This window comes from Trachemys scripta, chromosome 2 (genome assembly GCF_013100865.1).
Source record: "Trachemys scripta elegans isolate TJP31775 chromosome 2, CAS_Tse_1.0, whole genome shotgun sequence".
NCBI lineage: Eukaryota > Metazoa > Chordata > Testudines > Emydidae > Trachemys > Trachemys scripta.
The window spans coordinates 140,910,023-140,927,902 of record NC_048299.1 but is presented as its reverse complement, the minus strand read 5'-3'; the positions used below and the strand labels follow the sequence as shown (position 1 = coordinate 140,927,902).

At 59.2% G+C, this 17,880-nt stretch overlaps 1 protein-coding gene across 1 annotated transcript; it reads left to right on the top strand.

The window, feature by feature from the left end:
* The first annotated feature begins 507 nt into the window (after positions 1-507).
* On the top strand, positions 508-17,353 carry PAX8 (paired box 8). The gene is made up of 11 exons (XM_034759521.1): positions 508-550; positions 3,230-3,446; positions 4,668-4,865; positions 5,404-5,492; positions 6,825-6,950; positions 7,913-8,088; positions 8,772-8,892; positions 9,768-9,944; positions 13,391-13,492; positions 15,591-15,677; positions 16,161-17,353. Exons 1-11 carry the CDS (start codon positions 508-510, stop codon positions 16,229-16,231), a joined length of 1,407 nt encoding a protein of 468 aa, XP_034615412.1. The 3' UTR covers positions 16,232-17,353.
* The last annotated feature ends 527 nt before the right edge of the window (positions 17,354-17,880 follow it).

The window sequence follows — 17,880 nt, the reverse complement described above, 5'->3', positions numbered from 1 at the left end:
AAACTTATTGTCATTTCAATAAAATCCAAAAATATATTTAAATAAAAAAATCTGATTTCTGCCCCCCCCCAATCAATTTTTCCCACTCTGCCCGGCTGCAGTGTCCCCGGCTCCGTCCGCATTGACCCACCACTGAGTGCCTGCTGGCCCAGAGGATGCTCTGGAGTTGTGGGTGGGGGAAAGGATCTTCCTGGCCCAGGCTGTGCAGAGGTACTGAAACGCCCCCCAGCTCCTAAAAAAGTGCCAGAACGGTGTTCTGGAGCATTCCAACACTGTAACAAACACTGGAGGGAGATTAAACCTCCTGCGTCAGGCTTAGGACAGCCTGGCTCTCAGTCCCTCATGCTGGGGAGGTCAGGCGGGCTTCCCCATTGCTATTTTTAGCGCACTGGTCTGGGCCCTGCTGGTCTGTCTACTTGTGCTTGAGCCTTGCTCCCAGCTGCAGGGGAGACAGGCCCAGAGGGATGGTCTGTCCCAAAGCCCAGCCTCCGTGCGGGCTGAGCGAGCATGGTCGGCTGCGTTAGACACAAACTCCCGGAATACGGGGAAGGCAAACGAGGATTCGCTGGGAGAGCGGCAGCGCCAGGCACTTCAGAGAAAGGTCGAAATCCCCGGCAGTAGCAGCTGGGGGTAGCTGCCCCCAGGCAGGTCTCTTCCTGGCCTCTATGGGGACGTCTACACTTCAAAAATACACCGGTGGCAGCGAGTCTCAGACTCGGGCTCACGAGGCTTGTGCTACGGCGTTAAAAATCCCCTGAGATTAGTCCCCAAAGGGTTATTTATATCCCGCTTTATGCACTCTGGCTGAGCTGTCACTCCTGTTAGCACCAGCGTTGTTTCTTTCTTACAGCATTCAACATTGTTGCAACTCATGCTCTCCCTTGCACCTGCCTGGATAATGAATTAGTGAGGCCAGTGGGCTGCTGCAGCTGAGTGCGGACTCTCATTCTGGTTGTGCGCGCGGCTCACGCTGAGCTCGCCTGCATGTTTAACACACTGTAGTGCGCAGTGATGTAGCTGTGTCGGTCCCAGGATATTAGAGAGAAGGTGGGTGAGGTCAGAGCTTTTAACGCCGTTACCTCCCCCACTTGTCTCCCTAATACCTCGTCCGCATTGTGTTACGGAAACCCAAGCAGGCGCATGGGTTATTGGGCAGCTTGATGACTCCAGGTGTAGGAACCCTGGTTTAGAGAGCTGCAGGTAAGGATGCTAGATCCATAGAAAGAACTGTAATACAGTCCATGAAATCACCTGGCTTCCCGGAGTCCTGGTCCACCTATTCATCACTGGCTGTGGACTAAGGCACCCAAGTGAAGCAGGTTTTTCAAAGACTGGCTCATAAGTCAGGAGAGCTGAATGCAGGTTGCATGGGCAGCCTTCAAGCTGGCATCTCCTAACCCTTGAGTGTTTTGACTTTGCAGCCTGAACATTCTGTTAATGTTAGATGTCGACAGGGTCATTTCTGATGGTTTTTAAAACTGTAGCAAAACCCAGCAGTTCATCCTGTGGAACTATATTGTTTCCCTACATGGGCCACCAGCGGGTCTGTGGTCATTATGTCTACAGACTTCTGCCACCTGAGCTAACTGAGTAACTGGCAGGAGTAGTAGGCTGTTATCTTCTATGCGGGCCTGCCACTAGAGAGGGATAAGACACACACACTTTGGCGGGGGGCTTCATGGCTATTTCCTAGACAGCAGAGGAATGGGGAGACTCAGGACTCCTGGATTCCATTCCAGACTCTGCTGGGGAGTGTCTCTAGTGGGGACAGACTCTTCTGCTCCCATCCAGCTCTAACCTCTCCCTGTCCTCTTCCGCTGCTGTCCTGCCCCATCCTACATCTCCTGTTCACCCTCCCCCATTCCTCCCCCTCGGCATTGTGGCCTGCAGCGGGAATTGCTGAATGCATGGGACAGACAGTCTCCCTGATCCCAGCACCACAGCAGCCCCAGCCTCTAGGAGTCCTGCTCAGCCCCTGCAGCCCTGGGATGGAGCATGCTCATTCGCACTGTGGGGATGGAGCAAGCAACATCTGGTCACATGTGAGGGGATGGAGCGCGCTCAGTGCAGATGGAATCTTTGGAGAATTTAGCTGCCAAACTCTAACAAGTCTCCTTTGAGCATGTGCGAACTGAGATTTTAGGAGCTCATCAAATGGCCAACTCTAGGTGAACTTTCATGGGGATGGCAAAAGGCACCTCACTGATCCCAGAGCAACCTCCCACCTGCCAAATTTCAAGTTCTTCCTCCAAAGCATGGAGGCGTTAGAGCTTTTCAACAAAAGGGCTACAAGATATTTTTAACATGTGCAAAGCCATGTATTTCCCCCCAGCCTCGGTCTTGGAAACAGCGGAACCATTTTACCCGAAACTTTCCAAATCAGTTCAGCCTGTGGCAGACCCTGGCCTGGAAAATTTCATCCCTGAAAGTTTAAGTTTGCAAAGTTATACATAACTGAAAACAGGGATTCATAATGGGAAGTATCAGACCACCTTAATAATAGGTGTCGCTGCTTGTTCCACCTAAAAAAGCTCCAGTGGGAATTCCTACACATCACCCATTTTACACAAACCCTTATCCCTTAGATCTGCTCTGTTCAACAATCTCAGATATAATCTATGTTTGTTTTATTTGCCTGTGCAGCACCTAATCTCGGACCAGGGCTCCTAGGTGCTACCAGAATATATCTTTGGGTGAGGCTGGTGCGGGGAAATCCAGTGCCTGTGCCATCCCTGGGGACAGAGGCTGTTAGCAGTGCCGCCAATACCGAGGGAGCACAAATCCCGAGCCAGGCTAAACAAATCATGAGAGTTTTTTTATTTGCTTTCTGGGGTTTGAGCCATTGGGGTCATGTTGGGGGTCACATTATCTCCCCAACCACGAGAGACAGAAACTTACTTACTTTTTAATAAAATGCCAGCAGAGATCCTCTTGTCATCCCGCAACTCTGGGAGCTGGGGCTTGTAGGAAAACAGCCAATATCGTGAGCCCCGTGATGGAATCACAGGCGTCGGTGACCCTAGTTTGGGCTCCAGGAATCTCACTTGTTAGCAGCCCAAAGTTTGTTAAAATCTCATTGATCCCTGGAGTCTAAGGCCAGGAGATGGTGCGATGCGTCTGGTGCCTGCAGGTCCCCGGCCAGAGAACATCCTCCGGGGGTCCTGCACACAGCCCAATCTCTCAGGGCTGAGCCAGTGCGTGTAACCAGCTGTGTTACATGGCCCCTAAGTAATACCAGGCCTCCCCTGGCCTGCCCGGGGCTGGCTTTGTCTCTCGGCAGGGCACGGCGGGTTGAACCAGCTAGGCGGGGCCTTCGTGAACGGCCGCCCGCTGCCGGAAGTGGTCAGGCAGCGCATTGTGGACCTGGCCCACCAGGGCGTGCGGCCCTGCGACATCTCCCGCCAGCTGCGAGTCAGCCACGGCTGCGTCAGCAAAATCCTGGGCAGGTAAGCGCAGAAGCGGGAGCCCTTTGCTGGCTGGCGGTAGAGCCGGGACGGGGCCGCACAGTCTCCCGGCCAGCCACACCTGCCTTCCCAGCAGACCCCAGCAGAGTTCCCCCAGCTTGCCTTCCATGGGAGGAGCCAGGCCAGGAGCTGTTACAGGCTGGCACAGCTTGCCGTCCAGTCTGAGAACGGTCCTGCTGCAGAGACCCCGGCCAGGGTAATCAGGGCCTATCTGGGCAGAGCTAAGGGGATGCAAAGGCTGGTCTAGTGGCTAGGGCACTGTCTGGCACTCAAGAACCCGGGGTTCAATTCCTGGCTCTGCCCCGGATCCTCTGTGACCTTGGGCCTCTCCCTGTATTTCTGCATGCCTCAGTTTCCCATCTGTTAATGAAGACAATGATCTCGGGGCCTGCGCTTGGCTGGGGTCCTCTCAGGCAGGCAACTCTCGGCATGGCGGGACAGGACTCTCTGCTCAAATAGCTGCAGAAACTACAGTCCCTGGCGGCTCGGTGCCATCCCCGCGCCTGGCTCCCAGCAAGGCTAGTTGGCTGGTGCAGAGTGGCTGGGAAACGCTCACCCCACACGGGAGCTAGCAGTTCCTGCTGCCAGTGGTGGGCTCTGGGTGGATGGTGCCAGGAGTTTGGTAGTATGGGTTCTTCACTCCAAAATTCAGTGCATCCCCTGCCACTGGTTAGTCTCTGAAGTGCACGTGAGTTACTGTGCAGCATGCCCTAGGCTGGGCACAGTCCTGCAGGGCTGGGGAGGGGCTGTATGGGGAGGGTCATTTATCTGCAATAAGTAATTTGACCAGCCCAGGGTCCCAGAGTAGCACCAGACACCACTGTGATGGGCACAGTAGGAACGGATGGCTGGAGGAAGCGGGACATGCCTGACCAGGTAACAGCTTGATATAGTTCCCCCTGACTATTTACAAAGACTCCATCTGAGAGTGGGGTGATGCCCTGTTCCCTCTCTGTGCCTCGGTTTCCCCATCTGGGGCTAAAGTACTTTGCGATGCCCCACAGGCAACTCAGTGACCTGGGAGGAACCAGCTGTTTATTTCACTCCGAGCGATCGCGGTGCTGTGCTGAAAGATGAGCCCCTGGCTCACGCCATAGGGAGGGTATCACATCATAGCCCCCCAAGCACTCATACCCCAGCTGTACCCGCCATCCTCTTCCCTCGGTTTACCCGGTAACCCTCTTGCTTTCTCTATTGGAGTAGGTACTACGAGACCGGCAGCATCCGGCCCGGCGTGATTGGAGGCTCCAAGCCCAAGGTGGCCACCCCCAAGGTGGTGGAGAAGATTGGGGACTACAAGCGGCAGAACCCCACCATGTTCGCATGGGAGATCCGTGACCGCCTGCTGGCTGAGGGCGTCTGCGACAACGACACCGTGCCCAGCGTCAGCTCCATTAACAGGTCAGAGCTGGGGGACCCCATCTCCCCTAGATGTAGCCAGTCCTGTCCCCTCCCATCTCCCAGGAACCCCTCCTATCCATCGGGGCTCCCCCACTCTCATTTAGCTGGGACACCCATCCTTTGGGAAGGGCAGGAAGGTGCCCGACATGGGGCTGGTGGGGTTATTAGGCCTTGATACCACTTAAATCCCACAAGGCCTGGACACCATTTCAGTCCTGCTTCCTGTGAGATTTGGGGGACTCCCTTTCCCCTCTCCGTGCCTCAGTTTCCCCATCCGGAACATGGGGCTAAAGTACGTTGTGATGCCCCTCAGGCAAAGTGGGTCTGAAGTGGTACCTAGGACTTTGCCCAGAGATGAATCTCCCCTCAATCTGTGCTAGAAACCACTCACTGAAGTCCAGGGGACCTGCCTCCGGCTTCCTCCCGGACAGGTGTCGGTCCAGCCAGTCTGTGCCGGAGCAGCCCCGATTCTCACACTGGACACACCCATGCCCAGGGCCTGCCATTTAATTTCTCTGATGCCCTTTTTCCCCGTCAGAATCATCCGGACCAAAGTCCAGCAGCCATTCAACCTCCCGATGGACAACTGCGTGGCCTCCAAAGCTCTGAGCCCTGGGCACAGCCTGAGTGAGTTCTGGGGCAGGGTCTCGTACGGGGGCTGGGTGTTATAGTGGCTGATTCCCAGGGCCACACAAGGTCTGTCTCTAGAGCATTGTCCCTCACTCCCGCGGGGCGGGGACGGAGCCCACAGATCTCAAAAGCACCCGCTGCTCAGTCGGCCCCTCTGTTGGCTTCCAGGCAGTAGCAGAGCTGGGCAAAGAATGGAGTTTGTCAAAAATCTCTGGCCATTTGGAAAAGTTCAAAGAACCCGTCTGGGGTTAAACGGAACGTTTTGGTTTTGAGCCATTTTGAAGCAAAATGTCAGTTCAACCCCCGCCTCCCCCCAAAATGGCTCCCCCCCCCCGAATCTTGTTATTGCCCCCCTCCAACAACCATTTCAATGGCGAAATGTTTCGGTGGCCCGGAATCCACATTTGTTCCCTCCCCTCCCCCCCCAAAAAAGTGTTGTCCAAAATATTTCTCCCAGCTCTAATCATGTGCTCTGTGTGACCCAGTGCCTAGATCGGCACAGTCGACCAGGCTGGGTGGGCTACAGAAATATGGAACTAGCCCTCGTGCCCAGGCCTGGTGGGAAATTTTCCACCTAAACAATGGAAACTTGAGTTTTTCAACAAAACGGAATTTTTCATGAAAAGTGTCAGTTTCCTGCAGAAAAATCTTGATTTTTTTTCCATAAAAAACCCCAAACTGAAATGTTTCAATTCACAAATGTTGCCATTGTGCCTCATGGGAATTGTAGTTCGTTGCCCCATATCACTGTTCTCCTTTATGGACTGGGCTCCCTGGCTGGGGACATCTTCCATTATGCACCATAGCCAGGGACTCCCAACTGCCACGCTTCTGTGGTGCATCATGGGAGATGTAGTCTCACTAGGGATCCTGGCCTATGTGTGGTGTGACGCAAGGCATCCAAACTACAACTCCCAGAAGGCACTGCAGCGACATTGCCAAATAATTTTTTTTCTGTTTTTTCCTGAAATTTTTCAGTATTTAAATTTCCGCCCAAAAAATTTAAAATTTCTGTGGAAAACGCCCTCCATTTCTGACCATCCTATGCCATTGCCCCCAGGCAGGGAAACGCCTAGGCACAGAGAAGGGATGGGTCATACAGCCAGCTGGCATCAGGCTTGGAGCTCCCAGAGTCCCTGGTGCGCCAGGGACATCCGCAAGGGATGATTCCTCTGGGTCGCCTGGGACACCCAGCCTTGCCCCGTCCTCGGGGCAGGTTGCACGACCCAGCACCATGGGGTGAGGTGCCCCGGCGTCGTGCCAGCCCTATCTCGTATCTCCTGGCACTCGCGCCAAGGCTTATTGACCTGGGGGGTGGCGTCTTTTCAGTCCCCAGCTCAGCCGTGACCCCCCCGGAGTCACCCCAGTCGGACTCGCTGGGCTCCACCTACTCCATCAGCGGACTCCTGGGCATCGCCCAGGCCAGCAGCGACAACAAGAGGAAGATGGACGACAGTGAGTGGGGGTGGGACAGTGCCAGGGGAAAGGGTTCTCTGGGGCCGGGCTGGCAGCAGATGGGGACAGAGGGGTCCGGCCTCTGATGCCAGGGGGGTGGGTGCGAATGCCCCATGATGGCGACAGAGACCTAGCCAGGGCTGCTCCTACCAGCCCCCCAAGGAGAGGCGACGCTGAGACTGGCTGGGCCCAGGGCGGCTCCCATGTGGCTCCAGAGTGGCTGCCTCAGTCCCATGGAGGCTGGTGTCAGTGTCCCGTGCCTGGCCCAGGGGCCCAGCAGGCAGCAATGCCCTCTGCGGTGCCATCATGCTGCCGTGTGGTGCCCGGGCATACCTGGGGCAGCTGGGCCAGGCCTGGAGGATCTATGGGCTGGCAGTGAAGGGCCGGTTGGGGATTGGGCCGTGCCAGTGGCCAGGAGGCTGGTCGGGGATCGGGCCGTTCCCGTGGCTGGTTGTGTAGGGGCCAGTCGAGGATCAGGCCATGCCCATGGCTGGGGGGGTTGGTCAGGGATCGGGCCGTGCCCGTGGCTGGTTGTGGGATCGGGCCAGGCCCGTGGCTGGGGGGTCGGTCGGGGATCGGGCCGCGCCAGTGGCTAGGAGGCCAGTCCGGGATTGGGCCGTGCCCGTGGCTGGGTGTGGGGGGACCGGTTGGGGATCGGGCCGTGCCCGTGGCTGGTTGTGGGATCGGGCCATGCCCGTGGCTTGGGGGTCGGTCGGGGATCGGGCCATGCTTGTGGCTGGTTTTGGGGGGGACCGGTCAGAGATCAGGCCATGCCCGTGGCTGGGGGGGTCGGTCGGGGATCGGGCCGTGCCAGTGGCTAGGAGGCCAGTCCGGGATCGGGCCATGCCCGTGGCAGGTTGTGGGGGGACCGGTTGGGGATTGGGCCATGCCCGTGGCTGGTTGTGGGATTGGGCCATGCCCATGCCTTGGATGGGGGGTCTCATGGCTGCTCTGCCCAGCAGGCGACCCAGAGAGCTGCCGGCTCAGGATGGACACCCAGAGCAGCGCCAGCGCCGCCCGCAAGCACCTGCGCTCCGAAGCCTTCGGCCAGCCCCCCCTGGAGCCACTGGAGTGCCCCTTCGAGCGGCAGCACTACCCCGAGGCCTACGCCTCCCCCAGCCATGCCAAGGGCGAGCAGGTCTGGGCTGTGCCCACCGCTCTGGGGGATGAGCAGTATTGGGAGGTCCCAGCGGGGTGGTGAGCAATATTTGGGGGGGTCCCTAGGGAGCAGTACTGTGGGTTTCCCAGTGGGGGGAAGCAGTATTGGGGGTCCCAGTGGGGGAATGAGCAGTATTGGGGATCCCAGTGGGAGGTGAGCAGTATTGGGGGTGGGGGCTTTCCCATTGGGGGTGAGCATATTGGGGGTATCCCAGTGGGGGGAGACCACATTGGGGATCCCAGTCGGGGGGAAGTGAGAAGTTTTGGGGTTTTCCCAGTGGGGGGGAGCAGTACAGGGGTTTCAGCAGGGGGGTGATCAGTATTGGGGGGCCCCCTGGGGTCAGCAGTACTGGGGATCCCAGCAGGGGTGAGCAGTACTGGGGGGTCCCCTCAGGGGATGAGTAGAACTGGGGGTCCCAGTGGTGGGTGAGCAGTATTGGAGGGGTTTCCCAGCAGGGGGCTGAACAGTACTGGGGGTCCCAGTGGGGCGGTGAGAAATATTGGGGGTTCTCAGAGGGGCTGAGCAGTACTGGGGGTCCCAGCAGGGGGGATGACCAGTATTGGGGAGTCCCCTGGGGGGTGAGCAGTATGAGGGTCTTAGGAGAACTCGGGGGGCTGAGCCTTACCAGGGGTCACTGACCTTTCTGTTGCCCCCTCGCTCAGGGTCTCTACCCGCTGCCCCTGCTGAGCAGTGCACTGGACGACGGCAAAGCTGCGCTGACCGCCTCCAACACGTCACTCGGCCGCGGCCTGGCCGCCCCCCAGCCATACGCGGCCGTGACGGGTAAGGGCTGACACTCAAGGCTTGCTCCCCACAGCCGGGGGAGTCTAGGGCAGGCTGGGGCTGGCGTGGGGAGATGCCAGAGGGTCAGGGCCAGGGGCCACAAGGCCAGCACCTGCCGGGACCCTGCTGTCTGGGGGAGCCTGCAGGAGATTCTCCCAACTCAGCCCCTCCCTACAGACCCAGCCCCCCGCCCAGCACCCGCCAGGGAAATGAACCTCTGGGGAAGACAAATAGGGAGATGGAATTTCTGTTGGGACCCTACTCCTGCTCCCGACAGCACAGCCCTGCCCCCACTGCACAGCCTGTCCCCACACTGCACAGCCCTGCCCCCACTACACACACAATGACCCCCACTGCACAGCCCTGCCCCACACTGCACAGCCCTGCCCCACTGCACACACACAGTGACCCCCACTGCACAGCCTGTCCCCACACTGCACAGAAATACATTGACCCCCACTGCACAGCCCTCCCCCCACTGCACGGCCCTGTGCACCCACCCGCCACTACATAGCACTGACACCTCCTCCTGCCCCATCCCTGGTACAGCTGCCCCAGCACCAGTACATGGCCCTGGCCCTCCCATTGTGCAGCACTGCCAGCTCCACTTCCCTTTCGCCTCCACTCCCTTTAGCCAGCCCTCTGCTGCCCAACCCCTCTTGCCCTGCCCCCGTGCTGCCAGCTGCCCCTGCCCCACCAGTGGGCCAGGGTTGGGTAGGGAGTGTGGGGAAGGGCATGGGATCCAGTGCCCCCTTTGTGATCCCACCCCCTGGCTCCAGATCCCCCGACTGGGCGTCAGCACCGACCCTGTGATCATTTCAGCCCATTTTCATTTCATCTCCTGTCTCTTTTTTTTTTCCACCATCCCCCCCCAGACCCGCACTCCCCCTTCCTTGTAAAGCAGGAGACCCCCGAGGCCTCCAGCCCGAGCGCCACCCCTTCCTCTTTATCTAGCGCAGCCTTTTCGGACCTGCAGCCTGGGCCGCCCTTCAGAGCCTTCCCCCACTGCTCCGTCATCTACGGCCAGTTCCCCGGCCAGGGCCTCGTCCCAGGTACGGCTCCAGTGCAGCGGGGGCTGTTGGCAGTGGCTGGCTTCTTGCAATGCAGGGGCAATCCCTGGGGTTCTAGACTGACAGCCCTCCCTCTGACCTGAGCTGCAAGACCATGTTCAAGACTCACTCTAGAGCCCAGCTGGCAAATCAGATTCTGGAACCCCCCTCCAGACCCCAGTTTATAGGAGGACATTTCCTTCCAGCTGCTGGTTGGAGATTTGGGTTCCAGGCTCCTCCTTGCAGCTGTCTGTGGGCACAGGTTCTAGACTCACATGGGGGTCAAGTGGGAGTTTGGGTCTGTGGGCTCCCCTTGGAGAAGGCAGCTCAATTGTGGGTTCTGGAGTGTTGTAGACCTGGGCAGAATTTATGCGATGCCGGGTTCTAGCCTCCCTCCAGAACCCAGCAGGCCAGTGTGTTCTGGGTTCCCTTGAGAGCCCAGGCAGGGGCAGGTTCTGGAGTCTGGTTCGCGCTGGGGTCTGGACCCAGGGATGACCAGGTTCTGGACTCCCTGCAGGAGCTGGGCAGCAGTTCTGGACCGGTGTCCACCACAGAACCATTGAGGTTCTGCCTTAGCCCAGCCCACGGGCGTTCTGTTCACAGCCCAGGAACCCCTTAGCTGGGCTAAGGCAGATCTGGGTTAGCCCCCCTTAGCTGGGCTAACCCAGATCTGAACATGAGCGGGCCCTTCCCCCGTCCACCTTGGTTTGAGATCAAAGGCGCATTTCCCCTCCCCGCCCTCCTCAATTGTCCTTTTGTTGGGCTGCGGGCTCTGGCTGGGGGCCAGCTGGGCTGGAGTTCAAACACTGCAGCCATGCCCTCCCCAGCCAGACCCTGGGGAAACCCTGCCCGGGCTCTCAGACATCCCCCCAAATCTGTACTCCCACAGCTTGCCTTCTGAGCCCCCGGCTGGCTAACAGGGCTTGCCGCTCAGCTGTGTGTCCCCGGCCTCGCACTGCTCCTGAAGAATGGGGATTCTCCAGCGACAGGAATTTGAATGGCCCAGCAGAGGGGCAGCCGCCTGGCTCTAGGGTTAGAACGCCAGGCTCTGAGGCCTCCCAAGATTTGGGGCAGCTTGGGCCATTAGCTGGGAGCAGGGGCTGTGGCACCAGAGCAGAACCGGACCCACCCTCCTGTGGCTTTGTCTCACATGAGGCCAGTCCCAGCTGCTCCAGAGGAAGGTGCCAGAGCACCCCCCCAAAGTGGGCTGTTCAGGAATCACCTGACGGTGATGTTTCTCCTTGACACTGCCCTGGGGTAGGAGGGGTTATAGCCCAGCTAATGAAGGTGGGCCTGTGCCCATTTATCCATCAGTGTCTCCTCTGCTTTGGAACCCTCCTGGCCCCAGTGCTCCCCAGTGGCAAGGAGTTCCACAGGCTAATTGCATTTGCCACATGCAGCTTTCAGGCTATGGACGGGATTGTGATACCCCGCTTCTCCCCCTCCCCACCGTGGGGGCTTGGTTCTGGGGTTCTGATCCAGTCCTTGGGGCACAGGGGAGGGTCGGCGCAGGCCTCTGGAGAGCAGGGGGAGCTGCAGAGCCGGCTCCAGCCCAGGAGGCCTCCCCCCTTGGCCACGGGAGAGGAAATTGCTGGGTCTCGGCTCGCTGGAGGGTGACGAAAGGAGGCCACCTGCCAGCTGTGCTGATACCAGGGGAGGGGCATTACGGGTAGGGGGGCACCCCAGGGATCCAGGAATTGGGGTGGAGGGAGGGTTACGGGCCTTCGCTAGCGACAGAGCTACACACTGAGGACTGGATCCCCTGGCCTTCCCATGGCAGCTATGTCGCCATCTCAGAGCCGGCGTCCTCCTGCCCTGACCGCCCCGCCTCCTCGGCAGCCTGGTCCCAGAGGGCAGCAACACTATTGCCAGTGGGGCCACGGGCTGGTGGAGGCTGGAGCAGGTTGGGCATCCAAACCCTTAGGCCCTCTGCACTGGTAGGACAGGCAGCTCGTGAGGTGGGCATGAACACCGAGAGCGCCTGACCAACACAGCTGGGCAGCGCTGCCCAGAGCCCTACAGGCACTCACCTCAGCCTGGTGCTTAGGGCACTGAGCTTGGCCACGGGATATCTGGGGTCAAGGCCCAGCTCTGCCACTGACTCCCTGGGGGACCTTGGCTAAATCCCTGCCACGCTCTGTGCCTTAGTTTCCCCAGCTGTAGAAGGAGGATAATCATCCTCTGTAAGTTTGGTTAAACCGTTGGCTCTAGCACCAGGTTAGAGTGGGGCCCGGTGCAACGGGCCCTGATGTCGGTCAGGGTCTGGGCAGCGCCTGGCATGACAAGGTCTGATCTCGGTTGAGGCTTCCAGGTGCTACCATAATACAAATCATGGCGTAAAACCTTGTCCGTTAAGCTCTGGGCCCGGAGCATTTTGGCCGTGCTCATTAAACCCTTGTGTCTGCGCCTATCCCAGCCGCGTTCTGCTGCTGCAGGTCACCGTGCACTCCATGTTTCCCATGCATTCTTCACCGACGCTCAGGCTGGTGGGTTCATCCCCAGAGCGCAGGGCTGGGGGGGCAGGGGGCTCAGACAGGGATTTAGGCCCCTGCCAGCGCCAGAGTAGAAGAGGGTTAGAAAGACAAGGGAGGGTCACCTGGGATGGGGGAGTTAGCGCTGTCCAGTTAAACCCTTAGTTTCTGTCTGTCCTGGGGAATGTTCTGGGATTCACCAGGGCTGACACCTGCTCGATGAGCTCCAGCGAAGCACTCCCGTCTCTCTAGGGCAGACAAAGCTGCCTGGATCCGTAAGGGAGGGGCAAGAGGCGGAGCCGGGCCAGGGGGTCTGGCCAGAGATCAGACCAGCAGCTCCTGGGGCTGGAGAACAGCATCAGCACCCTGGACCCTAGAGACCCCCCAGGGAGGGGAGCGAGATGGCCCACGGTTACCACGGGATCCAGGGCTGCAGGAAATTGAGAGGAGACAGAGAGGGGGTGATTCCCAGGTCAGTAAGGTCCTAGATCCCCCAGGGAGATTCCCCCCAGGTCAGTAAGGTCCTAGATCGGCCTGGGGAGATCACCAGGTCACTACAGTACTAGATCCCTCAGGGAGATCCCTCAGGCCAGTAAGGTGCTAGATCCCCAGGGACATTCCCCCAGGTTAGTAAGGTATTAGATCCCTCAGGGAGATCCCTAGGTCAGTAAGATGCTAGATCCCCAGACAGATCCTTCAGGGAGATCCTGCAGTTGGTAGAGCCCCAGATATAGCAGTCCCCCAGTTAGGTAGGGAGATCCCATTGGGAGAGCCCTCCTGTAGGTAGAAGGATCACACCTGCAGATCCCTAGGCAGATCCCCAGCTAGGTAGCTGCATTCTGCCTGGCTCCCTGGCAGGCTGACCCCAGGCTCAGTCCCCCGGGCTGGGGTCCAGCTGGGCTGGGGGCTCATTTTGGGGCTGCCTCTTGCCCCCCTCGCGTGTCCAGCCTTTCACCTACTATCCCTTCTCCCTTGCAGGGCGCGAGATGGTTGGCTCCACCCTGCCCGGCTACCCCCCGCACATCCCCACCGGCGGGCAGGGCAGCTACGCCTCCTCCGCCATCGCTGGCATGGTGGCAGGTAGGGCCGCGGTGGGCTAGCGGGTCCTGCAGGACCGGGGCAGCAGGGGGAGGGTGCAGCGGGCACTGTGCCGCAGGGCAGCTGCGCTAGGGGAAGCCCTGGGGTAATTAGCAGGGGGCCCCTCAGGTGCCATTTAGCTCCCAGGGGGAGGGCAGGCCTGCGGGTCGGGATTGAGGAGCAGAGCTGGGGGTGGGAGAGCCTGGTCTCAGGGATACAGTGTATGGGGTGATTAGAACAGGTGGGGTGATTAGAAGGCAGAAGTCCTGGGTTTTGTCCCCAGCTCTTGGAGGGGAGGGGAGGGGATTGGGGTCTAGTGGTTAGAGCAGGGGGCTGGGATCCTGGACACCTGGGTTCTTTCTCCAGGTCAGTTTTGCAGCTGACCGTGTCTGTAATGGGCTGAACCAAAACTCAGGATCCCCCTGCCCCCCATCAGATCTAGCTGTGAGTTGGCTCCAGGGACCCGGGAGGAGTTGTGGCGCGGGGCGGTGGGGGGGGCTGTCTGTGTGTGCAGAGCTGGTGGAGGGCACCTGATGCTAAGAAATGGGGTGAGGGGGACAGGTGCTGGGAACCAACCGCACCCTAATCCCCCTGCCCCTCCCGGTGCTGCAGCTGGCTGTTCCCTGCGAAGGGTTAATCTCTGTGGGCCGTGGGCCGTGCCCCAGGTAGCTGCACGGCTCCCCTGGGCCGGGAACATGCTGAACTGGCTTGTTGCCGCGTTACCCTGGAGATGTGCTTAATGCAGCGTTGAGAATCCAGCGCTGCACCCGGGCCGCCCCAGCCCCTCTCCTCGAGCGTGAAATGAGATTGGAGAGCGCAGGGCGGGGGGACTCGGGACTGGGTTAGACAGCGTGTGCTGGGGACTCCGCCAACCGCCCACAGCCCTCCCGGCCCCCGGCCTGCTGAGCAAGGCAAGAAACCCAACCGCCTCGCTTGCTGCTACCTCCATCCCCAGCCGGTGCCAGCTGGGCCTGCATGCCAGGGAAACGCTGGGCATGGATCGACTGGTCACAGTGATTGGCAGGACCGATCTTTATGTCCATCCACATCTATCAATCTATCCCCATCTACCACCCCCCATCTATCTGTCCTCATACACCCCCCGCCATCCTCATACACCACATCTATCTATCTATCTACATCCACCTCCGTATCTAATCTAATCTAATCTATCTATCTATCTATCTATCTATCTATCTATCTATCTATCTATCTATCTATCTATCTATCTATCTATCTTAGAATCATAGACTATCAGGGTTGGAAGGGACCTCAGGAGGTCATCTAGTCCAATCCCCTGCTCAAAGCAGGACCATCACCAACTAAATCATACCAGCCAGGGCTTTGTCAAGCCCGGCCTTAAAAACCTCTAAGGATGGAGATTCCACCACCTCGCTAGGGAACCCATTCCAGTGCTTCACCACCCTCCTAGTGAAAAAGTGTTTCCTAATATCCAACCTAAACCTCCCCCACTGCAACTTGAGACCATTGCTCCTTGTTCTGTCATCTGGTACCACTGAGAACAGCCGAGCTCCATCCTCTTTGGAACCCCCCTTCAGGTAGTTGAAGGCTGCTATCAAATCCCCCCTTACTCTTCTCTTCTGAAGACTAAACAAGCCCAGTTCCCTCAGCCTCTCCTCGTAAGTCATGTGCTTCAGCCCCCTACTCATTTTTGTTGCCCTCCGCTGGATTCTCTTCAATTTTTCCACATCCCTTCTGTAGTGGGGGGACCAAAACTGGACACAGTACTCCAGGTGTGGCCTCACCAGTGCCGAATAGAGGGGAATAATCTATCTATCCCCATACTCCTCTATCTATCTATCTATCTATCTGTCATTGGCCCCTCACCATGGTAGCTGCACTATCTGCAGCACTCATGGCTTAGCTGCATCCTCCCCAGGTGCCCCCAGACTTCGTGCCCTGTGCACTGGTGCTCATTCCCGCCCTCTGTCTGTCCTGGAATGGCCCGTGAAGGGGTTCCCTTGTCCTCGTGGGCTGCCCAACACCAGAAGCGGCTGCCCAGGGGTGATGGTACCCGCCCTGGGTATGCCATGCCCTAGCCCACTCTCTGGGCACTAACTCCTCTTTCTGTCCCCAGCAGGCAGTGACTACTCTGCGAACGCCTACAGCCATTCCCCCTACTCCACCTACGGTGAGGCCTGGCGCTTCCCCAACTCCAGCCTGCTGAGTGAGTGCCTGGCATGGGATAGGGATGAGGTGACTCCACTGCATGGGGGTGGTGGTGGAGGGAAGGGGCCTGCCCAGACCCCAGGCGAGATCAGGACCCCGTCGTGCTGGTGCCACACACACACACACACAACACCACAAGGGACGGTTCCTGCTCAGAGCTCCTAAGGTCCCCCAGTGGTAGAGGCAGGACTAGAACCCAGGTCCCCAGCATCCTCTCCCAGTGCCCTTCCCATTGGGCCCCACGGCTTTGCTGTGGGGGCACCGGCTATTGGCTGCTTCCTGCTCTTCGTAGCCACAAGGCCTGGGAGCTGGGAGGGGGTGGGAGACGGGCACAGGCAGTGGGAACTGAGCGGGGCGTGGGGGCGGAGCTCCTGGTGTGGGTTAACCTGTGATGCTCAGTGTGAATGGTTAATTCTGGCAGGGGAGTCAGGGGGGAACAGGCTGGCGCTCCCTTCTAACAGGCACTGTTGGTCTTGCCCAGGTTCCCCATATTATTACAGCTCTGCCTCGAGGGCCCCCGCGCCCCCCGCCGCTGCCTACGACCACCTGTAGCTGCCATGGGAGCCGCAGCACAGGACCCCCGGACGGGCCCGGCGCAGCCAGCCAAAGGCATTGTTATTTATTACCCGGCGAGAGAGCGCAGCCAGCCCTGATGCCTGCAGGGACGGGGTGACACGGCCACCCTCGGCACCGGCACAACTGCTTTGTGGGGACATGGGGCAGAGGCATCTGGGCAACGCAGCTCCACTGGGGGCAGAACAATGCGGGGCCCCAGGATACCCAACAATGGATAGCACCTCTGTGCCCATCCTGCCCCTTGGCCAGAGACCCCCCAGACAAAAGGGGCTGGACAGGGACTTTTGATCATCACATGGCTTCTAGAGACCCAGATCAGATCGATCTATCTGTCCCCACACCTCTCAGCCGTCTGTCCCCATATACCCCTCTATGGATCTATCTGTCCCCGAACGCCCCGTCTGTCTGTCCCCATACACTCCTCGTCTGTCTGTCTGTCTATCCCCATCTATCTATCTATCTATCTATCTATCTATCTATCTATCTATCTATCTATCTATCTATCTCCATCCACCCCCTCTATCTATCTGGCGATCACTCTCCCCAATAGCCCCATGACCTGAGGACTGGCTCGGGACCCTGCTGAGCTGCTCTCCTGTGTTTCTCACCAGCCCCGTCCACCACGGGCTTTCTTCTCTCCTCCCCTCTCGCTGGCCGTCCAGCCACGCTGGGCTGGGCGCAGGACTTCGACACCCGGCTGGGCCCCATTGGGATGCAGGCCCTGGAAAGCTCTGTTTGCTGAGGCTCACCCTACTGGGCCGGTGTTTGCCAGCGGCTGGGGAGGGGCAGTGCACCCAGGGGCAGCCCAGCTCCCTCCTGCCAGCCTTGCCCCTCCTCCATGGGCAGTGCCAGCTGCCCCCATGGCGCTGCATGACAGGCATTCCAGCCCCCCTTGGGACCACGCCCGTTGCTAGGTCTCCATCCCAGTCTCACCTTGCTTGTGTATAGACTGTACATCACCCCCTCCCCTGGCGGGGCATGGGGCAGCCCCCTCAGTTCTCCTCTTTCGCTCTCTCCCCTTTGGATGCTCCTGCTTTTTATTAAAGGTTCAATAAACCCATTGTCCTGGCGTGCCAGGCATGCCAGCGTGAGCCGGCAGCGGTGTGTGTGGGTGTCCTCCCTGTCCAGCCCTTGCAGGGGGCTGTGTGGGGCGGTGCCTGGGGAGGGCGCTTGGTACGGTACCCCAGGAGGAAGGGCAGGTGCAGGGACAGGATGGGATCCGCCCGCTGCCTGGCTGAACTCCAGCAGAGGAACTCTCTGCTCAAGCTGGATTCGCACTGTGGGCTCCAGCTCCTGCATTACACCAGTGGGAGTGACCCTCCCCCATCTGCGCCCGCCCCGACTCCGTGCGGCTGCAGCGAGAGCTCCGCCGGTAGCACCGGAAAGCAAAGAACCTAGAGGAGAAAAGAGTTGCCTAAAGCTCGGCCTGAGGGCTGGGCTCCCCAGGGTGATGGGTTACGTACAGAGTGTGACCATGCCTAGCGGCCAAACCGCGTTGGACCCCATTGTGCCAGGCATGTACGAACCCCACACTGTAAAGCCCTAGCCAGTCCTGCCCTGCCTCCCCTGCTTTGCCCCTCCTGCCCCGCTCCCCGCAGCACCCCCTCCTGGGAGATGCTGGGACT

Excerpts from the sequence above, each read along its gene's own strand:
- PAX8 (XM_034759521.1), top strand. The coding sequence starts at position 508 with ATGGTCGGCTGCGTTAGACACAAACTCCCGGAATACGGGGAAG. Across the intron at positions 8,893-9,767 it reads GCCATACGCGGCCGTGACGG|ACCCGCACTCCCCCTTCCTT; the intron begins GTAAGGGCTGAC and ends ATCCCCCCCCAG. Across the intron at positions 15,678-16,160 it reads CCCCAACTCCAGCCTGCTGA|GTTCCCCATATTATTACAGC; the intron begins GTGAGTGCCTGG and ends GGTCTTGCCCAG.